The sequence below is a fragment of the Natator depressus genome, chromosome 4 (genome assembly GCF_965152275.1).
Source record: "Natator depressus isolate rNatDep1 chromosome 4, rNatDep2.hap1, whole genome shotgun sequence".
In the NCBI taxonomy this organism is placed as follows: Eukaryota; Metazoa; Chordata; order Testudines; family Cheloniidae; genus Natator; species Natator depressus.
In genome coordinates, this window is record NC_134237.1 from 134,082,294 (window position 1) to 134,103,135 (window position 20,842).

Below are 20,842 nucleotides of genomic sequence, written 5' to 3' on the forward strand. Positions count from 1 at the left end.
AACTTTCATTTGTAACAGGAAGGGAAAGGTACTTGTATGAAAATCCTGACCTTTTTTGGTCTGAAATAGGATCATCATTACCAGTATCTTGTGAGCCTTATGTAATTCAAGAGACATTCCGACATAGTCCAGCTTTTCATCTGATACCCACAGATTAGAATGTAGGGCCAGATCCTCAGCTAGCAAAAATAGGAACAGTGCTATTGACCGTTGATGATTTACATCAGTTGATTCCCTGGCCCATGATTTATATAGTGAAAACCCTGAGGGGGGGGGGGGGAATCTAACAGTCATGTTTATGCTAAAAAGAGAATACACGCGAGACTGAAATTACATCACAAACTGTTCCAAAACAACAACTTAACATAAAAGTAGTTAGGGGGCTTATTTTAGCTGTGAGGGTTAAATTACCTCCAATCATGTTGAAGTGTAACAATTTCTATATTTTACATTGCTTAACTCAGCGACATTTGTCACTGCATCTGGATTGCTAATTTCAGAGAGACAGAGAGAAAAGTAAAGGGCTTTTTTGGTTCTTTCAAGAAACTGAGAAAGAGCTCATTTAAAAATATTTTACCCCTGCAAGGGCTTTTGTTAAGTGCAACATACGCAGCCTGTCAATGCAAAAATGACAGGTTGTGGTATCTCAGGTCAGTTTACAAGGCGAACAATGAACCCTATGGTAGCTGCCCTATTGCACAGAGGTTTTTAGGGTTTTCTTTTCCGTTTAGCTCTACGGTATTTTAATGCAGTTTGCAGGTATGCTTCTAGGCTTTTCTGTAACTAGATTTTTTTATATAGGTGTACAGGGAAATCCACCTCCTGTGCAGAGGGTCAACTCAAGACCCACGGACCACTCGCGTTCCATGAGACTGCAGAGATGAATTTCACCTATTCACTTGAAACAGCTGCTTTGCACACAGCATTCACGCCCCTCTCCCAGCCAGGGGGTCCATCCTGTGCTTTAAACCCTCTCTTGCACAGAGTCTGATTTTTCACAGCGTGAGGTCTGCTGCTAGGAGCCCAAACACCGGGAGCCCAGGCACCAGTGACAGAACACAGCACACGTGTCGTTAGAACGCCCACGCTTTCAACACGGCAAAGTATTTAAGGACACTCAGCCTTCTTTTCAGGGGGTCTCGTTTCGATGCGTTTTACACTGGGAAGGAGGGACTTTGTTTAAAAAGGGTCAGACGATTGTCTTACTGCAGTTCATATCTGAGCATGGCTATCAATACTGTTCTCTTTTTGAGTCACCTCGCCTTTTTGTGTGTGGACTGGCCCAGACAACACAGTCTTGTTTGCTGAACATTCACCTCATCTTTAGGCACTTTAATTTGAAACCTCTGCAGTGACTCCAATAAGATCTGATTCCAGGATTAAGAATATTAGTCAATGTGCATAATTTAGTTGCCTTTAATTCTTATCTTCTTGTTCTTGATAATGCAAATAGTGTCAGACCTGTTTGTTAGTTAGCCATGTTTGTTACTATGGCGATGTCTTTTTGGCGTGCTAAGACATTCCTAGTGAAAACAAATTAATGGCAATGCCCACGTTTCATTTATTAAGAGGGCCAAATTAGGCCATGCCCTTCACAGCGCATCTGCAGGAGTTGAGTAGAACATAAGGTTACATTTTCAAGGTAATACAATGCTGCTTAGATGGCTAATGAAGTAGAGAATCTATTTCCCTGCAATTACTGTGCTAAATGTTTATCCCCGACAGTAACAAATACACCCTTAGGAACAACCTGGTGCTCCTTCACTGGATTGTCAATGGGAAACTTCAAAGAGAAACTGAACACTCTGCTCTCCGTAGTTTCCTTCCAAGCTGTAGGCAATTGCATGATGATGGAATCCCTTTGGGGGTTATTAAAAGTAAACTAATTATTGAATGAGTTATTGAGTTTGGGTTTATAAGCTTGGTTTTAGCATATGAGCTTTCTTCCCCAGTTCCTCTCATTAGTGATGGAGAGATGTGTTTTACACTTCGTAAAGAAAGCCAAATCGCCAATGTATTCTCTCCGATAAATCTCACCACCAATTATTGTGCAAACAATTTGCTTGAAACAAAACACTCTTCTGCACTAATCTACTGTCTGTTTGCATTTATTGTAATGTGATTCTAATTTTTGCTTTTTAAAATCTATCTTCATTGCTCCACTTTCTTTTCTTGTAAAGTTTGCCCCTAGCTGCACTACAGATCAACGCGGAATTCGCTAAAGGATAGCTTGTTTCACAGTACTTCAAGTATAGAAAAACTGACCACAATACCAGCTAAATTAAATAAACCAAAAGATAAAATAGATAGCAGGAGAGTTAGAATTCATACAGAAATATAATGTAATGTCTGGGGGTGGGGGAAAACGGGAGGTAGCTACAAAACTGAAACAGTGAAGTGACAAACAGAAATACTGATTAGGAAACAACCAACGTTCATTACCTACTGTACATTAAAATTAAATGGAAAATTCACATGTCGGAACGCATTCAGACAGGGTGATGCAGGTCACAAAAGCCAAAGGACTAGAGGAAAATGAAGGAATGTTTGAACTTAGCAGTATGTTTAAAAATAATAATCAGTAATTGGGTTAATGCAGTTTGACACAGAATGGCTTTGAATAAGAAAAAAGAAGCACTGAAGCAAAGAACAAATGTATGTCAACACAGTACAGGTAACACTGATTGCACAAGAACACTTTCAATATCTTGAAAGAATATGCCTATATATCCAATATATGTATTATATATATGCAAAATATATACACAAATCTAAATTATGTATGTATATATGTACACATAGGCAGTTCTGTACATATGTATATGCGAACATTAATGCACATGACTGAATTTTGCCACATTTCAGCATCCAGGTGAATTTGGGCACAACCAAGAAGCTTGCTGCTGTACAGACCTACAATTCTATATTTGATTACTGAGAAGTAACAGTGTAAAATAGCTTCAACTAATTCCCAAGCAGCTTAGACCCAGTTGTAATTACATCAGCATCACGAAGTGAATCCAACCTCTGAACATTTCTGGTACATATGAAGAAATTAAACAACACACAATCTACAGCTTTAGATGAATCAGCATAACCATATTCTTTTGCTTCCCAGCCCATCCACTAATCAATAACTTGACGAGATCACTACACGTCTCCTCTGACATAGGGCTATCCTTTTGGAAGATGAACTGGAGATATAGGTAATTGCATTAAAGCTCCAAATTATTCAGTAATTCTGTAAAGCAAGGGTTGATTACTGTCCTTACATATCAATAGTGTTCTGGGAAAAGGGACACAGTGTATAAAAAAGGGATCCCCCTTAAAAAAGGGAATGTGAGGCAACCCTAGCACAGCACAATCCAACAAGAGAAACACATTGATCTGTGGGATTTCAAGTTTTAGGATGTAGAAGGTAACATTTCCATAAAGCTGGCTTGCCTCAAAACTCAGAAGAGTACTGCCCTCTCAGTCAAAGGCTGTTTTGATCTGAAACTTGAATGGCCTATTGGTCTTCAACCATGTATCTCCAAGTGCCAGACTAGAGCAGAAAGAAAGTCCTGGAGGTTCTAAACAAAAGAGAACTTCAGATAAATAATTCTACATCTCAGCAAGGCTGCCATTTCCTTTTGATTTGAAAAGCTGTTCGCTGTTCTGAGAGCAGAGATTCATTTTTAGTGCTCCGCATCCATAGCATCTAGGTATTTTGCTTCAATGATCCTAGGAAGCAGGTTATACCTACGAGTGAACAACAGAGATAATTAGATTCAGGTTAGTGCTGCAATAAGGGTTATGTTCATCCTTTTCCAGGCTCTTCAGAGCTGGGCATGTCTGGGGCAATTCATACAACTTGCTGATTTACATCAGGTTTGTTAAGCTGGAGTGAAAACACAGCCATGTTTGCTCACATCGCTGGAATCCCTGAAACAGCTGTTATTCAAAAATCACAAAGCAGGACCCAAAACATTATGAGACTGGCTTAAAAGAGGATGACATTTTAAATAAAAGAATACATTTGGCTTCCTTTTACTTTTAAAAGAACCCAAATAAACAAAAGTAAGCTAAGATTCTCAGACACTCAATGTCTCCAAGAGCTGGGGCTTTAAGAAAACACACCAAATATTGCTTGTGAGAGCTAGCACCACTGGTTTTACATTCACTTGTCTTTTGCTACTGCCCACTCCACTGTGTTCGACATGCCTTGTCCCTGAGGTGTCTTTGGGGGAGGGTTTGCCTTATTTCAGGTTACAACCAGGACCCCATTCTGCTGGGCACGGTACAGATTGGGGCCTCTGGAATCTACTTAATAATGATATTTCCTTTGAGTGAAACAAACACTAAGTGGCACCACAGTCAACATTAAAAAGCTTTCTCCTTCATCTATGCTACTGGACATTTGTAGATTAATCCTCTGCTTCCTTAACAGCACAGGAAGTTACTTTTCAGCTATTTAAATAATAAAGACAACAATTTAATAAGCCTGGTTTAGATTTAGAGCTCCTCAATAGGTAGCCAGGAAAGGAGGAAATTTCAAATCTCACTAACTGCAGTGCAAGCCCCTAAACTCCTCAAATTGATCTGACATGAGATAAACACTGGAAAATGAAAACATCCCGGAAAACAAAAACTGTGTTTGATCTAAATTCAATTCACTTTGTGAAACACAAATGATTGTGCGAAGAGGAAAAGGGATACTTAAAATACTCTCCTATCCATTGGGATTACAGTGCCAGAGAAGTCATGTTTAGTCAGCAGCATACATGCTTCCCCAAAGCTCTGACCCCTGTTGAGAATTGTGAGAGCTTTAGGAGAGGTCACATTTTCTCTGAATGGTATATTCCGTTACAGCCAGGGAAGAGTCTCCCAAAATAATTACTCCTGGGGGCATTCTGTGCCAAAAAAATTAAAAATTCTGCGCACAATATTTTAAAATTCTGCAAATTTTATTTCTCAAAATAACACTACATAATCACGCCAGTTTTGATTATTTTGGTAATTTATTTCAAAATACCGGTCAGCAAGTATGTCTGTAAGAATATGGACATGCACAAAAATTCCCTCAAGAGTAGAGAGTCAAAGAAACTCCCTATGACAACCAGTTCTTGTTTCTCTGCCCTCTTCTCCCCACTAGAGTCCAGGGAGCCAGACACCCGCACCCCTTCCCCCCAGAGCCCAACTGTGGGGCCCCCCAGAGCCAAGGGATCCAGAGGGAGATACAGCCTGATGCTGGGTCCCAGGCTTGCACAGTTTCCTGCGCGCCGCCGTCTCCTTCCCTCAGGGCATGCTGGGAACTGCAGCTGCCAGGAACCCTCTAGCTCAGTGGTTCCCAAACTTGTTCTGCCGCTTGTGCAGGGAAAGCCCCTGGCGGGCTGGGCCGGTTTGTTTGTTTACCTGCCGCGTCCACAGGTTCGGCCGATCGCGGCTCCCAGTGGCCGCGGTTCGCTGCTCCAGGCCAATGGGGGCTGCGGGAAGCGGTGCGGGCCGAGGGACGTACTGGCCGCTGCTTCCAGCAGCTCCCATTGGCCTGGAGCAGCGAACCGCGGCCACTGGGAGCCGCGATCGGCCGAACCTGCGGACGCGGCAGGTAAACAAAGCGGCCCGGCCGGGACTTTCGCTGCACAAGTTTGGGAACCACTGCTCTAGCTCCCTCTCCCTCCCCCATCAGTATCTTCTATGTGCAAGCTGGGCTCTGCCGAATCCAGTGGTCCCTAGTGGCAGCTAGCAGCACTGCAGCCCATTTCTGTGTGGGCAAGGAAATTCTGCGTGCAGTGTTAATTTCCTTGTGTGATCACTCAAGCCAGTGCAGAACATGGCACAGGATCACAGAGAAATCTAAAGGCAAGTCTACGCTACAGTGCTACATCACTGCAGCTGCCGATGGAGGAGTGCTCTCCCGTCACTATAATGACTCCACCTTGGCAAGAAGCGTAAGCTATGTTGGCAGAAAAGTGTCTACCGCCGACATAGATTCATAGATATTAAGGTCAGAAGGGACCATTATGATCATTTAGTCTGACCTCCTGCACAACGCAGGCCACAGAATCTCACCCACCCACTCCTGCGAAAAACCTCTCACCTATGTCTGAGCTATTGAAGTCCTCAAATCGTGGTTTAAAGACTTCAAGCAGCAGAGAATCCTCCAGCAAGTGACCCGTGCCCCATGCTACAGAGGAAGGCGAAAAATCTCCAGGGCCTCTTCCAATCTGCCCTGGAGGAAAATTCCTTCCCAACCCCAAATATGGCAATCAGCTAAACCCTGAGCATATGGGCAAGAATCACCAGCCACACATGACAGAAAATTCTTTCCTGGGTAACTCAGATCCCACCCAATCTAACATCCCATCACAGGCCACTGGGCCTATTTACCATGAATATTTAAAGATCAATTAATTGCCAAAATCATGTTATCCCATCATACCATCTCCTGGTGTGGACAGCACGAAACTTGTATAGCTCAGGGGGTGGAGGGCTTTTTCACATCCCTGAGCAATGGAATTTAGATCAACTTCAGTGGTAGCGTACACCTGCCTTAAGTAATATGTAGTTGCCTAGTCAGAAGCCAAACAGCTTGGCCACTCAGTGAGGTGTCTTTAATACAGAGACCGACTTACCTGATCGGGATCATTCCTATCATAATGAGAGGAAAAATCATCTTCATGTACGGTAACGGTGACATCCCAAACCCACAGAGGATGAGGAGCTGAAGAACCTGCAAGCCTGTGAAATAGTGGATCTTCCTCTGAGGGACCCTGCGAATGTAATGCGTTGGAGGGTAAGCCGTCTGTGAAAGAGAAAAGAGGTACACGTCAGACAGCAAGAGACAAATCAGTCCAGGTGGGAATAAAGTATAAGAAGTGTGCCCATTAAAGAAATTATTTTTGGGAAACCAACACACAGCTGTCAGCATTCATTTCACACATCAGGTCAATGGGTAGATATCAGAAATACACAAATGGCACGGCAGATGTTGAAGGACTTTCTAAGCTGAGTACTGGCCTGTTCCTCAAGCCAAAAGGGCTGAACTAAGGATTTCAAGGGTTAAAGCTAATACCTCCGGCTGTGGTACTGGCAACAGACCACAGGGAATGACTGGGCAATAAAAAATGGGGGAAACCAGAGATAGACTTGCCTGGAGGAACATCTGGAGCACAAGAAATACTGATATAAATGCCATAATTATATTCCCCCGTGGATGATTAGCAGCACTGTGTAGCAACATGTAAAATATCCGGAGGCGAGGGAGAGTGTGTGCATCACGTGGTGATGCTGTGTTAGGCAGGTCTGCTTGTGTGCTGCTCCCCTTTCAGGTTGTTTTTTATGTTTTAACAAGCTCTTTGCCATCTGAGAACTTTCCATCTTCTCTTCAGGGGGCAGACGTCAACCCAATCTGAGATAGAGCAACTGTGGCGCTCAGCCAGGAGAGGCTAGAAGAGACCCCACACAAGCAGAATGCAATGTAGTGTGCGTAGGAGTGACTAGCCGCTGATGCGGATATTGACGAATGGATCTAGGATCGCAGCATGAGTTATGCAGGTTTCCTAACCTAGGCACAGCAGTCTAATCTGTACTAAAACAGATATTTATTATTTGTACTATCAAAGGACCTAAGAGCCCCCGTCATGGGCCAGGACCCCATGGTGCTAACTGCTGTACAAACACAAAATAAAAAGACCGTCCCTGTCCCAAACAGCTTACAACCTAAGTATAAGACAAAAGAGAACAAATAGAATCCTAGAATATCAGGGTTGGAAGGGACCTCAGGAGGTCATCTAGTCCAACCCCCTGCTCAAAGCAGGACCAATCCCCAACTAAATCATCCCAGCCAGGGCTTTGTCAAGCCTGACCTTAAAAACCTCAAAGGAAGGAGATTCCACCACCTCCTTAGGTAACCCATTCCAGTGCTACACCATGCCCCTAGTGAAATAGAGTACTCTGCATACAATATCCATATCCATTCCTTATTTACCAATGAATATATTCAGTCAATGGAATCTACAGTACCTGTGATATCCTAGGTAGGAGTGGGTTTCAATAGAGGCCAAATAAAATTAGGAGTCTATTTTTCCATTAGGACCAAATCCTGGGCTCAACTGAAATCAACGGGAGTGTTGCCAGTGAAAAAAAATGGTTACTACTCTTCCGTAACTGTTGTCCAGTGCAGCCTGCAGCAAAGTTCTTGCTACAGATTTCCCCTTATTAACTAATGAGGAGAATTCCTGCCTAGAGTCCTCTGGCAGCATGTCCCTAAACTTTAACATGCAGTCCCAAACTTTAAAATCATAATGTCCCAAAAGAGCTCATTAGTTGGCAATCCCATCCCAGTAGAATAAACTTTTCTACCAAATAAATCTAGATTTTTTTGCATCCTTTGATTTGGGGAATGATGCCTGTTGGCTCTGCCATTCCTGTTCACTGGCCACTGACACCACCAGAGATCCCAGTAGGGATGAAAGTATAGATAATTCAAATCCCTGGGAGGGGACATAATACTTTCTGAGGTGGGAGAAATGTAGTAAAGGGTTGGCCACAGAGACTTAAGGGGGTCTATAATTACCTTATTAATACCTAAGGCCACTTGCGGAGGCCCTTTGGCGGCCAAAATATCAACAAGGAAGAAGAAGGACTCCTTAGCCACCTCCATCTGAATTTCCAAGCTTGAGGCCACCCCCTTCAATAGCTCCTGGTGAGCCATATAATAATTGGGGGAGAGAGTGAGATGCCCCCTGAGGAGACTGCGTTACCGGGAGAGGAGACTGTAGAGGCCAGCACAGGCCGAGGATGCTCCTCCTCCACAAGTTGTCCAGCACTGTCCTCCTGGAGTAACTCTTGCTGCTCATCACCAGGCCCAGTACCGGGCTCAGGAACAGGTGACACCTGGTGAGTAGATTTCCTGTGTCTCTTCAAGGACACAGAGCACGAACGCTTTGTGTATGACCTAGAAACCGGGGGAATCCCCTTAGGTTCCAAAAAAGCCACTGAACTGGTGGTGGGCCCCTAGCCCACATGCGCAGTCCTACTCCCACTGGATGATCCCTAGCAGGGTAGTAGTGCCTTGGTGGATATTGGCAAGAGCAGCTCTGAGGCTGGGAAGCACAGGTGCCAATTTCCGATTCCGAGGAGGACGAGTCTCCCTCTGCTGGCCAAGGAGAGGCTGCTCCTGATGGTGCTGAAGACTGGTGGCGAGTCAGAGAAGAGCACTGCACTGCCAACACTGCAGGCTTCCCCTTCAACGATACCATCAGGCATGCTGTCTGAGGCAATGGCATTTGCGGTGGTACTGAACACCGCACTGACAATACTAGTGTCTAGTGGTACCAGTTGCGTGGTCTCCTGCACTGCCGGGGAAACGGATACCAATAGGTTCAGCCGACCTCTCACTGCCACAGACGCCTCCAGCATGGTCAGTTCAGAGACGGTCTTGGAATGATGCGGTACCGCAGACATAGAAGGCGCTCCATCAGGCCCTGAACTAGATGGTACCTGTCTCAGCGCCAGAGTCAACGGTGCTCGTTTGCGTGGTATCGGAGGAGTGCTTGGGTTTCAGCTGCACTCTACGCTTATCCCAAGCCTAGAGGATTTTGGTGCCAGTAACCTTCCTTTCTTGATGATCTGCTGAGAGGTTTTATGCCTCTTTTTGGGCATTGGGGAGAGTGAGCAGTGCTGGGTCTCGAGCAACATAGAAGACTCCTAACTAATGATGAAGCAGTCACTGCTGAATCCAAACAGCTGGGCTCTGCCAGAGGTCTCAGGGCTGCCGGCACGTGCGAAACCTTTAGCCTGGTTTCTCTGTCTTCCCTTGTCCTAGGCTTAAAGTCTTTGCAGATTTGGCAACAACCTCAAATATGAGCTTTCCCTAAACAATTCAAGCAACTTGAGTGTGGGTTGCTCAGGTACATCGGCCTAATGCAGGAAATGCATAGTCTGAAGGCTGGTGACTGAGGCACCCTTTGGTACCAAGAAATGGAAACCCCAAACTGGGAACGGAAAAAGAAACTAATCCTATCTACGCTACGAACTAAGTACTGATCAATTAGAAAACTATTTACAATAAGTTTACAATGAGCACACAGAGCACTTGCTAAGGCAAGCCAAGAACTTCCAATGATCATCCTGGGCAGTGAGAAAGTTCTGAGGGGTTTCTCGGACCGCTGGACACAGTGGTGCGTGGCAGCGGAGGGCGTTTGAGCTACCCTGTGGGTACCACTGAAGCAAAAATTTCCAACAACTGTGAGCTGGGCACATGCTCACCAAGAGTGGAACGTGCATGTACAGTCTCTTGAAGGACAACCATAATTTGGCCCTTATTACAATATCATAATGTATAAGGTGGAGATTCACATCATTAGTTGTTACTGTCTAACCTAGTGACTGGCTTTGCTTCTGTCCTGTGAACACGAGCAGAAGAACTTATTGTAAAATGGAATTTCTGCTCCACTTTGAAATTTGTTTCCATCCTGTATCGGAAAACCAAAATTTCCTGCCTAATAAAAATTCCAAAAAATTTCTGTTCAGGACCATCAAAATGTTTTCCCATAAGGTAAAAATGTTTAATCACAACTTCATCATTTTGATTAATTTGGTGTCAATGTTTAGATTATATTAAAATATATAACATATATAAGTGTAATATAATATTAAAATAATTTAGCCAGGATAAAATATTCAAGTGTCAATATTGTTAACATGCAATGAGAAAATTGAAATGAATCATTTCCACATTTTCCTGATGAAAATTTGGTCAAAATCAACACGCCCCAGAGAACCGATGCGAATTCGGCAAAACTGCATTTTCCAATGGAAAACTATTCTACAGAAAAATTTTCAGTGGATTGTAATCAGTAGTTCTGGAATGACAGTATACCTTGGAAGTCAACTGCTTATCAGCTGTGAAATGTAATTGGTTTCTAAATATACTCCGTTAGCAGGCAAACTGAAAAGCATTTTCACATGCCACGACCTGAGATAAGGGTTCTGTTTCTCTCTTGCAATAACTGATAACTTCACTGAACACAGCAGGGATATCTTCTGTAGCTGGACAATGTAATTCTGAACTCAGGACATGGTGAGTAAGTGAAGGAGTAACTAATTTTTCACCTGCTAGCTTTAAACTGCACTTGTTTATTTTAGACTTGCACAAACTGAACATTTCTATTCACGATTTGAGATTTTAAACCTTTGTTGTATAAAAAGAAAAATGTTTCACTATGCCATTAGCATCACTCCCTTCTCAAATTCATTGTCATTATGCACCTGGTATGTTATGGGATTTATATAGCATGCAGATATTATCCCTGTATGTAAACACTGTGGCCGGCTTTTAAAATATATAAAACATGCCATCCCCATCATTGTGAGAAGGGTGAGAGTTCAAGGTTCAAAGAGCTTATGCCTTGTTTGCCACCCTGCAAGGAAATAAAAACCACACGACAAATATCAAATGGGAACATAAAATGAGGGTGTGATTGCAAAGGCAGGCAATAAAAGCTCCTTAGTGTATCAAGCAAAGGAGAGGAACATAAGGTTTTTGAAGCACCCTTCCTGTCAGGGTTAATGGCGAGACTGTTGGGAATCCTGCAGTGGCCTATTGCCCTTGTAATTATTATGGTGGCTGCACGCACAAGACAGCTTATATAGGGCACGTGGGGGTGCGTGGAGGATGGCTTGGGGAAGGGGGAGGCTAAAACACACATAATCATGGACTGTTTAATGGCAATGTTTTGAAGCTGTAGTAATCAACTCATTATATGAGTTTCCTCAGGAAACAGAGTGTAGGGTGCTATTTCTTGTTCCATATCCTGTGCAGCAAATTTCCAGTTCCAGGACGACTCTCTATACCTGCTCTTTCAGCAAGAGGGCCACCCTCTCGAAGAGTTGATTCCCATCAATGGAGGTCAGGGCGATGTACAGGAAGAGGCCATAGAGGACTGGCTTTGGGATCCACTGCAGTGGGAATGGCAGGAGCAAGAGCGAGAGACCCACCAAGAAGTTGGCCACCAGTGTAGTCAGTCGTGTCTCCTTCACGCTCACTATCCTATAGATGGGAAAATACACACAGTGACATGGAAGCAAAGACTGAGAAGGATAATGATGGGTCAACACCCATGCTTACCACTGGGGCTCACTCACACTGGGAGCCTGTTATGGGACATGTCATTCCAATACAACAATCATCAAGTATCTCCAGCCAAACGCTAATATTTCAGAAGACAGAAACCCTCTTGGACTCAGCCCAGGCATTTAGCCTACCACTCAAACAGAGCAGCTGGATAAGTGCCAGGGCCAAGTCTGGTGATTTAATTTTTTTGTCTCTACTCTTGTTCTCTCCCAAGCTCTGTGGATCCTATCTGAGCTTAAACTAAATTAATTTAGTTATCTGCAGTTTGCTAAACAGAATTACTTTAAAACATGCTAGAGCCCCCTTTCTGCACATTAAGCATTCCAGAACTACCTGATCGCAGACTGCACCAATGTGTGCATGCATGTTATATTATACATATACATACTCCCCCCCTCCCCCCAAAAAGGAAGTCAGAGAGCTGCTTCTGCGGAATCTAACTTGTGATCCACTTGAAAACACATTCTCCTGACTAAGTCGTCAGCATTTTTGATAAACACAAAAATCCCCTTGTTTATACACCAGGGAAAATGTTCAGAGAATTATGTAGGGAATTAAGAACTTAATCCTGTGGTGGAGTATGGGAGTTGCTCTGCAAATTTCCCATTAACCATGCTAAAAACATAATTACTTAATGCAAATTTCCAGAACTTGACAGATTTTAGACTGACAGACCTGTCACTGGAAAAATATTGACAGGAAGTGAGAAAGGACAAAGTAACTTTAAAACACACTGTACAACACACAGTCTAGAAACATTCCCGAATGGGAAACAGAGTGCCCCATGCAGTAAGCCGAAAAATAAGACAAGGAAAAAGGACATTGCTACCCTAAATGTGAGCAATCTCTGCCATTGTCCCACCTGCCTACCAAAAACTGCGAAAAGGGGAAAACTCCTCTCCCAGGATCATAAAAAAATGGATAGTTTACTTGTAATTTTGTTTCCTTATAAGGAAATCTAACCACCAATCCAGAGGTTAACTGCTGGTGCAGGCCTGCCTATATCAGCACAGAGACAACTGGACTGAAGATTGTTTCGGTGCCTTTGAGTGCGGGAACTCACACCTAGTGGTAAATGGCCATGCCTCATGGTTAAGCGGAGGGAGGGGAATCCAGGTACTCCCACTCCACCAAGTTCCAACCAAGGGGCTCACGTGGGTAGTGTACGAAAAGTGTCAGATACCCTCCCCATGGTCTCTTCCAGCAACTCTGTCCCTCCCCTGGATGCGTTGTGGCTTGCTTGTGGTCATCCCTTCTCACCTGCTCTATGGGCATCTGCAGGCTAAGAAGTCCTGGCTTTTTCCAGCTGCCCTTCTCCTGGGGACACCCTCCTTTGTTGCAATGAGCGCAGCTCCTGTCTTTCTGCCTGCCGCCCACTTGTGCTGAAGTGACTACTCCCTTTCAAATTCCTCCTCTAGCTAGAGCATGCCCAGCAGGCCTGCCAGGGTGGGGCTTCCTGGGCCCAGCATCTTTTCTGTGCACCCCTCTCAACATTGTGGGGTTTATCCACCCCATTACTGCCATCCTGTGGTGACATTATCTACAAGGATGTAGAACCTTGTACACTCCAGATGAACTGCAACCAAGCTTCCGGTAACAAGGCATTTTAAAGTCACAGGAATGGAGATCCAATAGAACACATTTTTCTGTTTTATACACACATTCCTGGGGCTTTGCAATTCCTTCTGGCCTATTGGAGACTTCCTGCCCTGTGGGGTGGATCCTTTCCACACTGAATTCTTGTAAAAAAAAATTATATATTATGGAGACACTCCCTTACTGTAGGAGAAACTGAATTTCAATTTCAAACCTCCTATTTTATATAATAAATGCAACGTTTAAGGTTTTGGTGAGATCCAGACTTAAACTCCCCAAAGTGAAGGCTTTTCAGGTAATGTGACCTTCCATACCAATAAATATAAGGGAAAAAGGGGAAAAGGATGGAAAATATTATACTTGGATAACATGGCAGAATTAAGATAGATCAGTTATAAGATTTAAAGAATAAAAGCCACCTGTTAAAAGGGGGGAATGCGAAGTCTTTTGACGGCCATGTTTAAGGATCAAGCCTAAAGATGACAGAAGGGTCATCAAAAGGAATTACCCTCAATCTCCCAACCGCATTTGCACAGCAGAAATTGGAATCTGCTACCACTGGTCAAGATTCTCCTGCAAAACCTAGAACCACTGGCCAGATCCTTGTGCAAAAATCCAGATTCTTAAGGGAGAAGTTCTTCCCATTTTGCCATTTACAGACTATTACCCCAAATTCTGTAAGGACCTTTGGAAGAACTGGGATGGCCAGCAGTCACTGAGGTGGATGGAATTCATTCCCAACTGGTCTGCATCCAGGCCTGGCTTATTGTGGAACAAAGATCCTTGAGATGATGGACCCAGGCAAGTTGGAAGCATAATTGATCCTTTGACAGTTAGAACTAGATGGTTTGTGTCCCAGCACCACTGTGACCATTCAGGAGCTTCTAGAACTAGTAACATTCTATTCTAGCCTCTCAGATGACCCTCTGAGAATAGTGAAACACGACGGATGGAATACAGTAGTTAATTTGGCCTGTCCAGGAAAATAGTGAACATGCCTATTAAAAGTGCCCCAGGCTCTCTTCAGCAGACAGTATACAGTGGGAATTTGTTTGATGCAAACAGGTCAATCTTATGGTTCACAAATTTATCGAATATTTGTTATTTTGAGCATTCACAAAGCGTACTAGGTGCCTCATAAACCAAAGTAAAAGAGAGCTTGCAACCTGATCTGGACATGACCGAGCCAGAGGGCATTCCAATGAAGACCAGGTCAGAGAGGGAGGTAGGGCCTATATGAATTAGAAAAGCGAGAATAAGAGGTTTAAACTTTATGTGCAGAACTGGATTAGAGGATTATTTTCAGAGCCAAGAGATATAATTCTACCCATCAAAGCAACTTGAAAGTCTAGCAGGGTAAATACAGGCTCCCGGTCCCCTCTCCTGATGCTTTAGGAACAGCAGCATTGATGGGTTTGCTGGCGATATTAATGCTGTTAGGTACATGGGAAATGGTCTCGATGTGAGACATACTGTGAATTTGCTTCCAGCTCAAGGACACTATTTATAGGCAGCGCTCATAGCACTGCTTATAGCAAAGTTTACCTGATCACTTGTCAGTTGCTTGCAACCTTGCCAAATTTCACCCATTTGGGCTGACATTCCCCATCCCGGGTGTCTTGCCTCAAGTTGAATTATTCTGAAAAGTTTCTGCAAGAAAGGTTCAGCTGTTTCCAAGAACAATATTAGGGGAAAAATATGTTGTACCCATGTTAAAAAAAATCCTTACAAACTATTTGGTTGAGAAGCTCTAGCACTTCCATGCTTTGCAGCAAGGGCTTGAAATCTAGCTAGGCAATTGGGGGGGTGGGGGGCAAGAGGGAATGTGCCCATTGCTGGGAAAATCTAACCAAATTTGTCCGTTATATAAAAAGCTCTTCAAAATCAGCTCTCACAGGCTCTGCAGAGACTTTTTAGAGTCTGGCAGCTAAGACTATGGCCCTAGAAGTCTTGTCATCAGCTGAGGAAATACAGGGAAATGGGAGAGACTCCAGAATATAATCCTAGCGCGTCTTCAAAGAATCTTTAAACCAACGCTGGATCACTGGGCTCCTCACCATATGAGGCGTAGCACCCTGAATTAATTTGGCTACACGATCAGACTCCAAGGTTGGCCTGGATCAAACTCTGAGGCAGATTTCTCCGCAGACAAGAAAGAGGAAATATTTTGCCTTCTTCAGGGGAGGTTCTTGATTCTTGTGTTTACTTGTATCCATCGTGTTCTGAGTTTGTAACTTGGTTTCTTTCAGAGAGCAGGAGGTGGGAGCTTTCAGTATCCACAGGTGAACGACCCTTTTTTGATTTTCTATTTAAGCTTTGCTTTAGCTTCCCTCTCACAACAAGGCAGCTGAGGAGGAGGAAGACAACAATATATAGAACCTCTTGTTTATATTTTACAGCTTTGTGAGGAACACAAGATTTGGAATCTCCATGGGGGCTGTAGAAGGCAGAAAATACTCCCATTCCCCAGCATCCAGTTCAAAGTTGTCATTTATGTAGCTAATCACTTCTGGGCAGAATGAACATGATTCTTAGTGCAGCAGCTTATGGTCATGCGCACCTACCCGCCTCAGTCCTGTCAGTGTTTTCCCAAGAGGACCTAATGGCAGAGGGGTGGCCTCAGGAAAGGTATCTGTGTAACAGAAGTCTCTCAGCTTCCTGAGGTACAACGGAAGATGCTGCAGCAATCTTTGAAATAGATCCACCGTAATACGGTTTTCTGCCCTTTGCACTATTGACCTCGCAGGTTACAGACATGGGGGAGTCGCACTGGATATTTTTCTAATGAGACAAGCAGGCAGCATCTGGCCAAAATTACTGTCTCACTGCTCAGCAGGGCTTCAGCAGAGAGCTTAGAAATACGAACATCTCTGAGGAGACAGAGTTCAACAAGAAGTTTTTTTCTTCATGAATTCCCAGATGAACCCAAAAAAGTAGGGGAAAAAATACTGAGATATGGAAGACCTGGCTTCCCAGCCGCATAGCTTGAGGCGAGCACCGAAAAAAATTGCCCTGTCAGAGCAGTGCAGCTGCCAGCTACTCCAAAGATGCAGAACAGTGGTGGTGGTTACAGTGAACCACAAGGTTTGATAGCTGGTCCTGGGACCAATAAATGACCCCCCCCAAACCATCTTTCTTCATCCCAGCTGCCTCTGTGTTGATGTGGGCAGACCATTCCTAGCACCAGCCGTCTGGATTAGTGAAGACTGACAGGAAAGATTAATTCACGTCATTCAGAACAACCATTTGTAGTGTTTAAAGAACCCTGGAAAACCCCTCAGGATCCCCAGATTCACATCTCTCTTTCCTTATATGGATTTGTTACCGGGGCTCCCCAAAACTTACGTCTCATAGATGTGCCCGTTTTCAACCCTCTCTTCCACGTAGGCCAGTGCTCGGACGTGCATTGGGGAATGAGGGAACGCAGCGTGTATCCATGGCAATCCGAAGACAGACAGGCCCGTGTTAATCAGAGCTACAAGGAGGAGGTCCCAGTGATAAGCTGTTCCTTTCACTAACCTGAAATAAACTCTAGTTAATAAAGTTTTTATGTGCACTCAACCATGTAGTAACAATGCCGCCCTTGCTATGACTGAGCTAGAATGTTCACGGATGGACATTGATTGTGCATCTCAAAGCACAGAATTTTACAGACCTCCTCTTTTATAGCCGACAGTACATGAATTTGAAAGGTAATGAAAACGTGATTGCTGCCAGGGGACAGCAATCAGTCTGAAAGAACTGAAAAGAGAAACATTTCCCATTATAATAATGGTCTAGTCCTCAATTTTGTCAGCATTTATTACTGTAATATTAAACAGGATACCTCAACTCATTCAAAATTAATATTCCCATCAGATGTACTACTGTTCTAGCTGGAGCACTAGCAACAGCCATAGCAAGGGTTGCCGAGGCATTTTTCATTTTAAACTCCTCTTTTTAGTTGCTCATAAACTTTTATCCATCGAGCTGAAGTTTTCCAGGCCTTGTTTTTTTACGCATTGCATGTGTGTGCCTGGTAAGTTAGCTACATGCTTAAATATTTACTAATGGCCCGTAGGGGGGCCCACTCTGAGGAAAGACACCTTTAATCAGCAGCATCCATTGGGGTTATGTGCAAGCTTTGAGCAGGCACGGTCGCAGCTCATGTCCTGTTCTTCCACATTGCCAAAGCAGCACCTGAACACCTGAGGCTTCCTTTATTGTTTTCTTTCCCTACCTGGATTTTCCTGTTAGCTTATGCAAAAAAGGATTTCATTGCCTATGCCATTGTAGGCTCTCTTTCAAAGCCTAGATCCATCTGGCTACTCTCTCTAGCCTTGTTTCAGTCCCAACCTGGGATGTTGCCCTTAGGTTTTTTGATAAGTTTTTGAAGTATTCAGTTGACAGCAAGCAGACCACAGCCTGTACATTGTCCAGCCAACCCATCATTTTTCTCTTCACTGATCACAGAATCATAGAAAAGCAGGGCTGGAAGGAACCCTGAGAGGTCATCGGGTCCACGCCTGCATGGTCAACATCTTCATTAATGATCAGGATGATGGGATGGATTGCACCCTCAGCAAGTTCGCAAATGACACCAAGCTATGGGGAAAGGCAGATACCCTGGAGGGTAGGGATAGGGTTCAGAGTGACCTCGACAAATTGGAGGATTGGGCCAAAAGAAATCTAATGAGGTTCAACAAGGACAAGTGCAGAGTCCAGCACTTAGGACGGAAGAATCCCATGCACTGCTACAGGCTGGGGACTGACTAGCTAAGCAGCAGTTCTGCAGAAAAGAACCTGGGGATTACAGTGGATGAGAAGCTGGATATGAGTCAACAGTGTGCACCTTGTTGCCAAGAAGGCTAAAGGCATATTGGGCTGCATTAGCAGGAGCAATGCCAGCAGATCGAGGGAAGTGATTATTCCCCTCTATTTGTCACTGGTGACGCCACACCTGGAGTATGGTGATAAAATTGGAGAGAGTCCAGCAGAGGGCAACGAAAATGATTAGGGGGCTGGGGCATATTACTTATGAGGAGAGGCTGAGGGAACTGGGCCTGTTTCGCCTGCAGAAGAGAAGAATGAGGGGGGGATTTGATAGCAGCCTTCAACTACCTGAAAGGGGGTTCCAAAGAGGATGGAGCTAGGCTGTTCTCAGTGGTGGCAGATGACAGAACAAGGAGCAATGGCCTCAAGTTGCAGTGGGGGAAGGTCTAGGTTGATATTAGGAAAAACTATTTCACTAGGAGGGTGGTGAAACACTGGAATGGGTTATCTAGGGAGGTGGTGGAATCTCCTTCCTTAGAGGTTTTTAAGGTCAGGCTTGACAAAGCCCTGGCTGGGATGATTTAGTTGGGGTTGATCCTGCTTTGAGCAGGGGACTGGATTAGATGACCTCCTGAGGTCTCTTCCAACCCTAACCTTCTATGATTCTATGCTGAGGCAGGACCAGCTAGATCTAGATTTTAATTGCTAATGCTTTACCCAATCCAGTTTTGAAGAGTCTTATAACTGAGCAATTCAATCTACTTTCAGTTGAGCAGCATCTTTTGCCTTTCTGTACCACAGCTGAAAGGCTCCATTGCATTTGAAAAAGACACGGATGTGGGAGTCAGCAGTTTGGCTGTGATATCCAAGGAAGAACCCAGCTACATACCCTTTAACTATAACCCTACTCAATAACAAAAGTCACCACATCACATGTTCTTCTAATGTCACATAGGCAGAAAATGACAAGAAATTCAAATCAAGAAAATGGCAAAATTCCCATTTAAGAAGAAAGTACTCATGACCCATTTACAACTTACATTTATGCCAATCGCTATTTAATTAAAGAGCAGACTCAATGAGGATAGAGGAGAATTTTCAAATGGCACAGAGAAGAAATCCCAGAACAGGCATAACCCAATTGTTTTGAGCCTGTCCATCTCTCTCTGCTTTCCTGAGCTAATGGTCCTTTATCAAATAAAGTGTGAGAAACAGAAAAACACTAACAAAAAATTGTTCTGCAAGGAAAAAAAACCCCACCTCCCATGTGTTACATCAGCAAAAAAAATCCACTGAGAAAATGGTAGTTCCCGGGGGGGGGCGGGCGGGGAATCCGATAAATTCACCCTTGATGCCATATCTGATTGTAGTTGGTAGAAACATCAAAGGGAATATTTGAAGACTGTAGCTTCTTGTTTCCAAGCCTGTGCATAAATCAGAGCTTTTAGATAAAAGTGATACTAGATTACACATACTGTCCTACTTTGAGCCTGACCTCCTTTGCTTCCATATTCTGAATTACGTAAAGGCAAGCCAGCATAGCTCCAAACGCTCCTTTTTCAGTCTCAAAATTCTTTTAAATTAGCATACCTGCACTACATGATACGGTAGAACTTTTTGGTTGATCTGCTCTTAGTTTAAAGAGAAATATTCACTGTATCCCAGACATCAAGAAACCACAAGGCTGACTAGATGCCAACCACATATCAGAATGGGAGATGCACCCACTGACTTCAAAATAAATGAGATCATAAATGTAAAATCCATAAAGTAAGAACAGCAAAGCAGCAGGGTGAGGTAACCAATTTTCCGAAGCTTTGCTCACTGCTCCAATGCAATGCTGGTTCTTTGTCTTTGTCAAAAGTCATATAAGAGACTGCTTCTGAAGATTCTTTCCTGACAATTCATTTTCTTAATAGAAGCTTGAAATAACCTTCTTTGTTCCACAAACCTAATTTGAGAGGGTCTGACTTTCTCTGGTCTCTCTAGACTACTGGTTCTCGAAAACTTATTTGATTGTACCCCTCTTGTTCATGTCTGTAGTAGTTTTCGCTCCCCCTCCCCTGACCACACAAGTTCATACACCGATTTAAAAAAAAATCAACATTCAACTCTCACTACATATTAAAAACAGTAAAGCATCATTGATTCAAACAGAGCCATTTAAGTATATAGCGCATCGCTTTCCGGCCACCCAGCTCAGAAGGCAGTGCGGACAGCGGCAGCAGCAGAGAAGTAAGAGGGGCAATACCTTATCATTTCACCCTTTCTTCTGCACTGCTGCTGGTGGCAGCACTGCCTTCAGAGCTGGGTTTCCGGCCAGCAGCCGCTGCTCTCTGCTCTGCCTTCTCACTCCCTCCAAGAATACGTCCCATG

At 43.9% G+C, this 20,842-nt stretch overlaps 1 protein-coding gene across 5 annotated transcripts in view; it reads right to left on the minus strand.

Moving 5' to 3' along the window:
* Positions 1–279: 279 nt before the first annotated feature.
* The window catches only part of SLC4A11 (solute carrier family 4 member 11), a 153,214-nt gene continuing 132,651 nt past the window's right edge, over positions 280–20,842 (minus strand). For 3 of the 5 annotated variants that reach the window (XM_074951932.1, XM_074951931.1, XM_074951935.1), the window contains exons 17-20: positions 17,060–17,245; positions 11,839–12,034; positions 6,615–6,784; positions 280–3,741 (exon numbers count right to left, since the gene is read on the minus strand). In XM_074951932.1, coding sequence (XP_074808033.1) covers positions 3,678–3,741; positions 6,615–6,784; positions 11,839–12,034; positions 17,060–17,245 — 616 coding nt within the window. In that variant the 3' untranslated portion in view covers positions 280–3,677. The remainder of the gene's footprint in view (positions 3,742–6,614; positions 6,785–11,838; positions 12,035–17,059; positions 17,246–20,842) is intronic. The other 2 variants (XM_074951936.1, XM_074951934.1) reach the window with 1 other exon arrangement.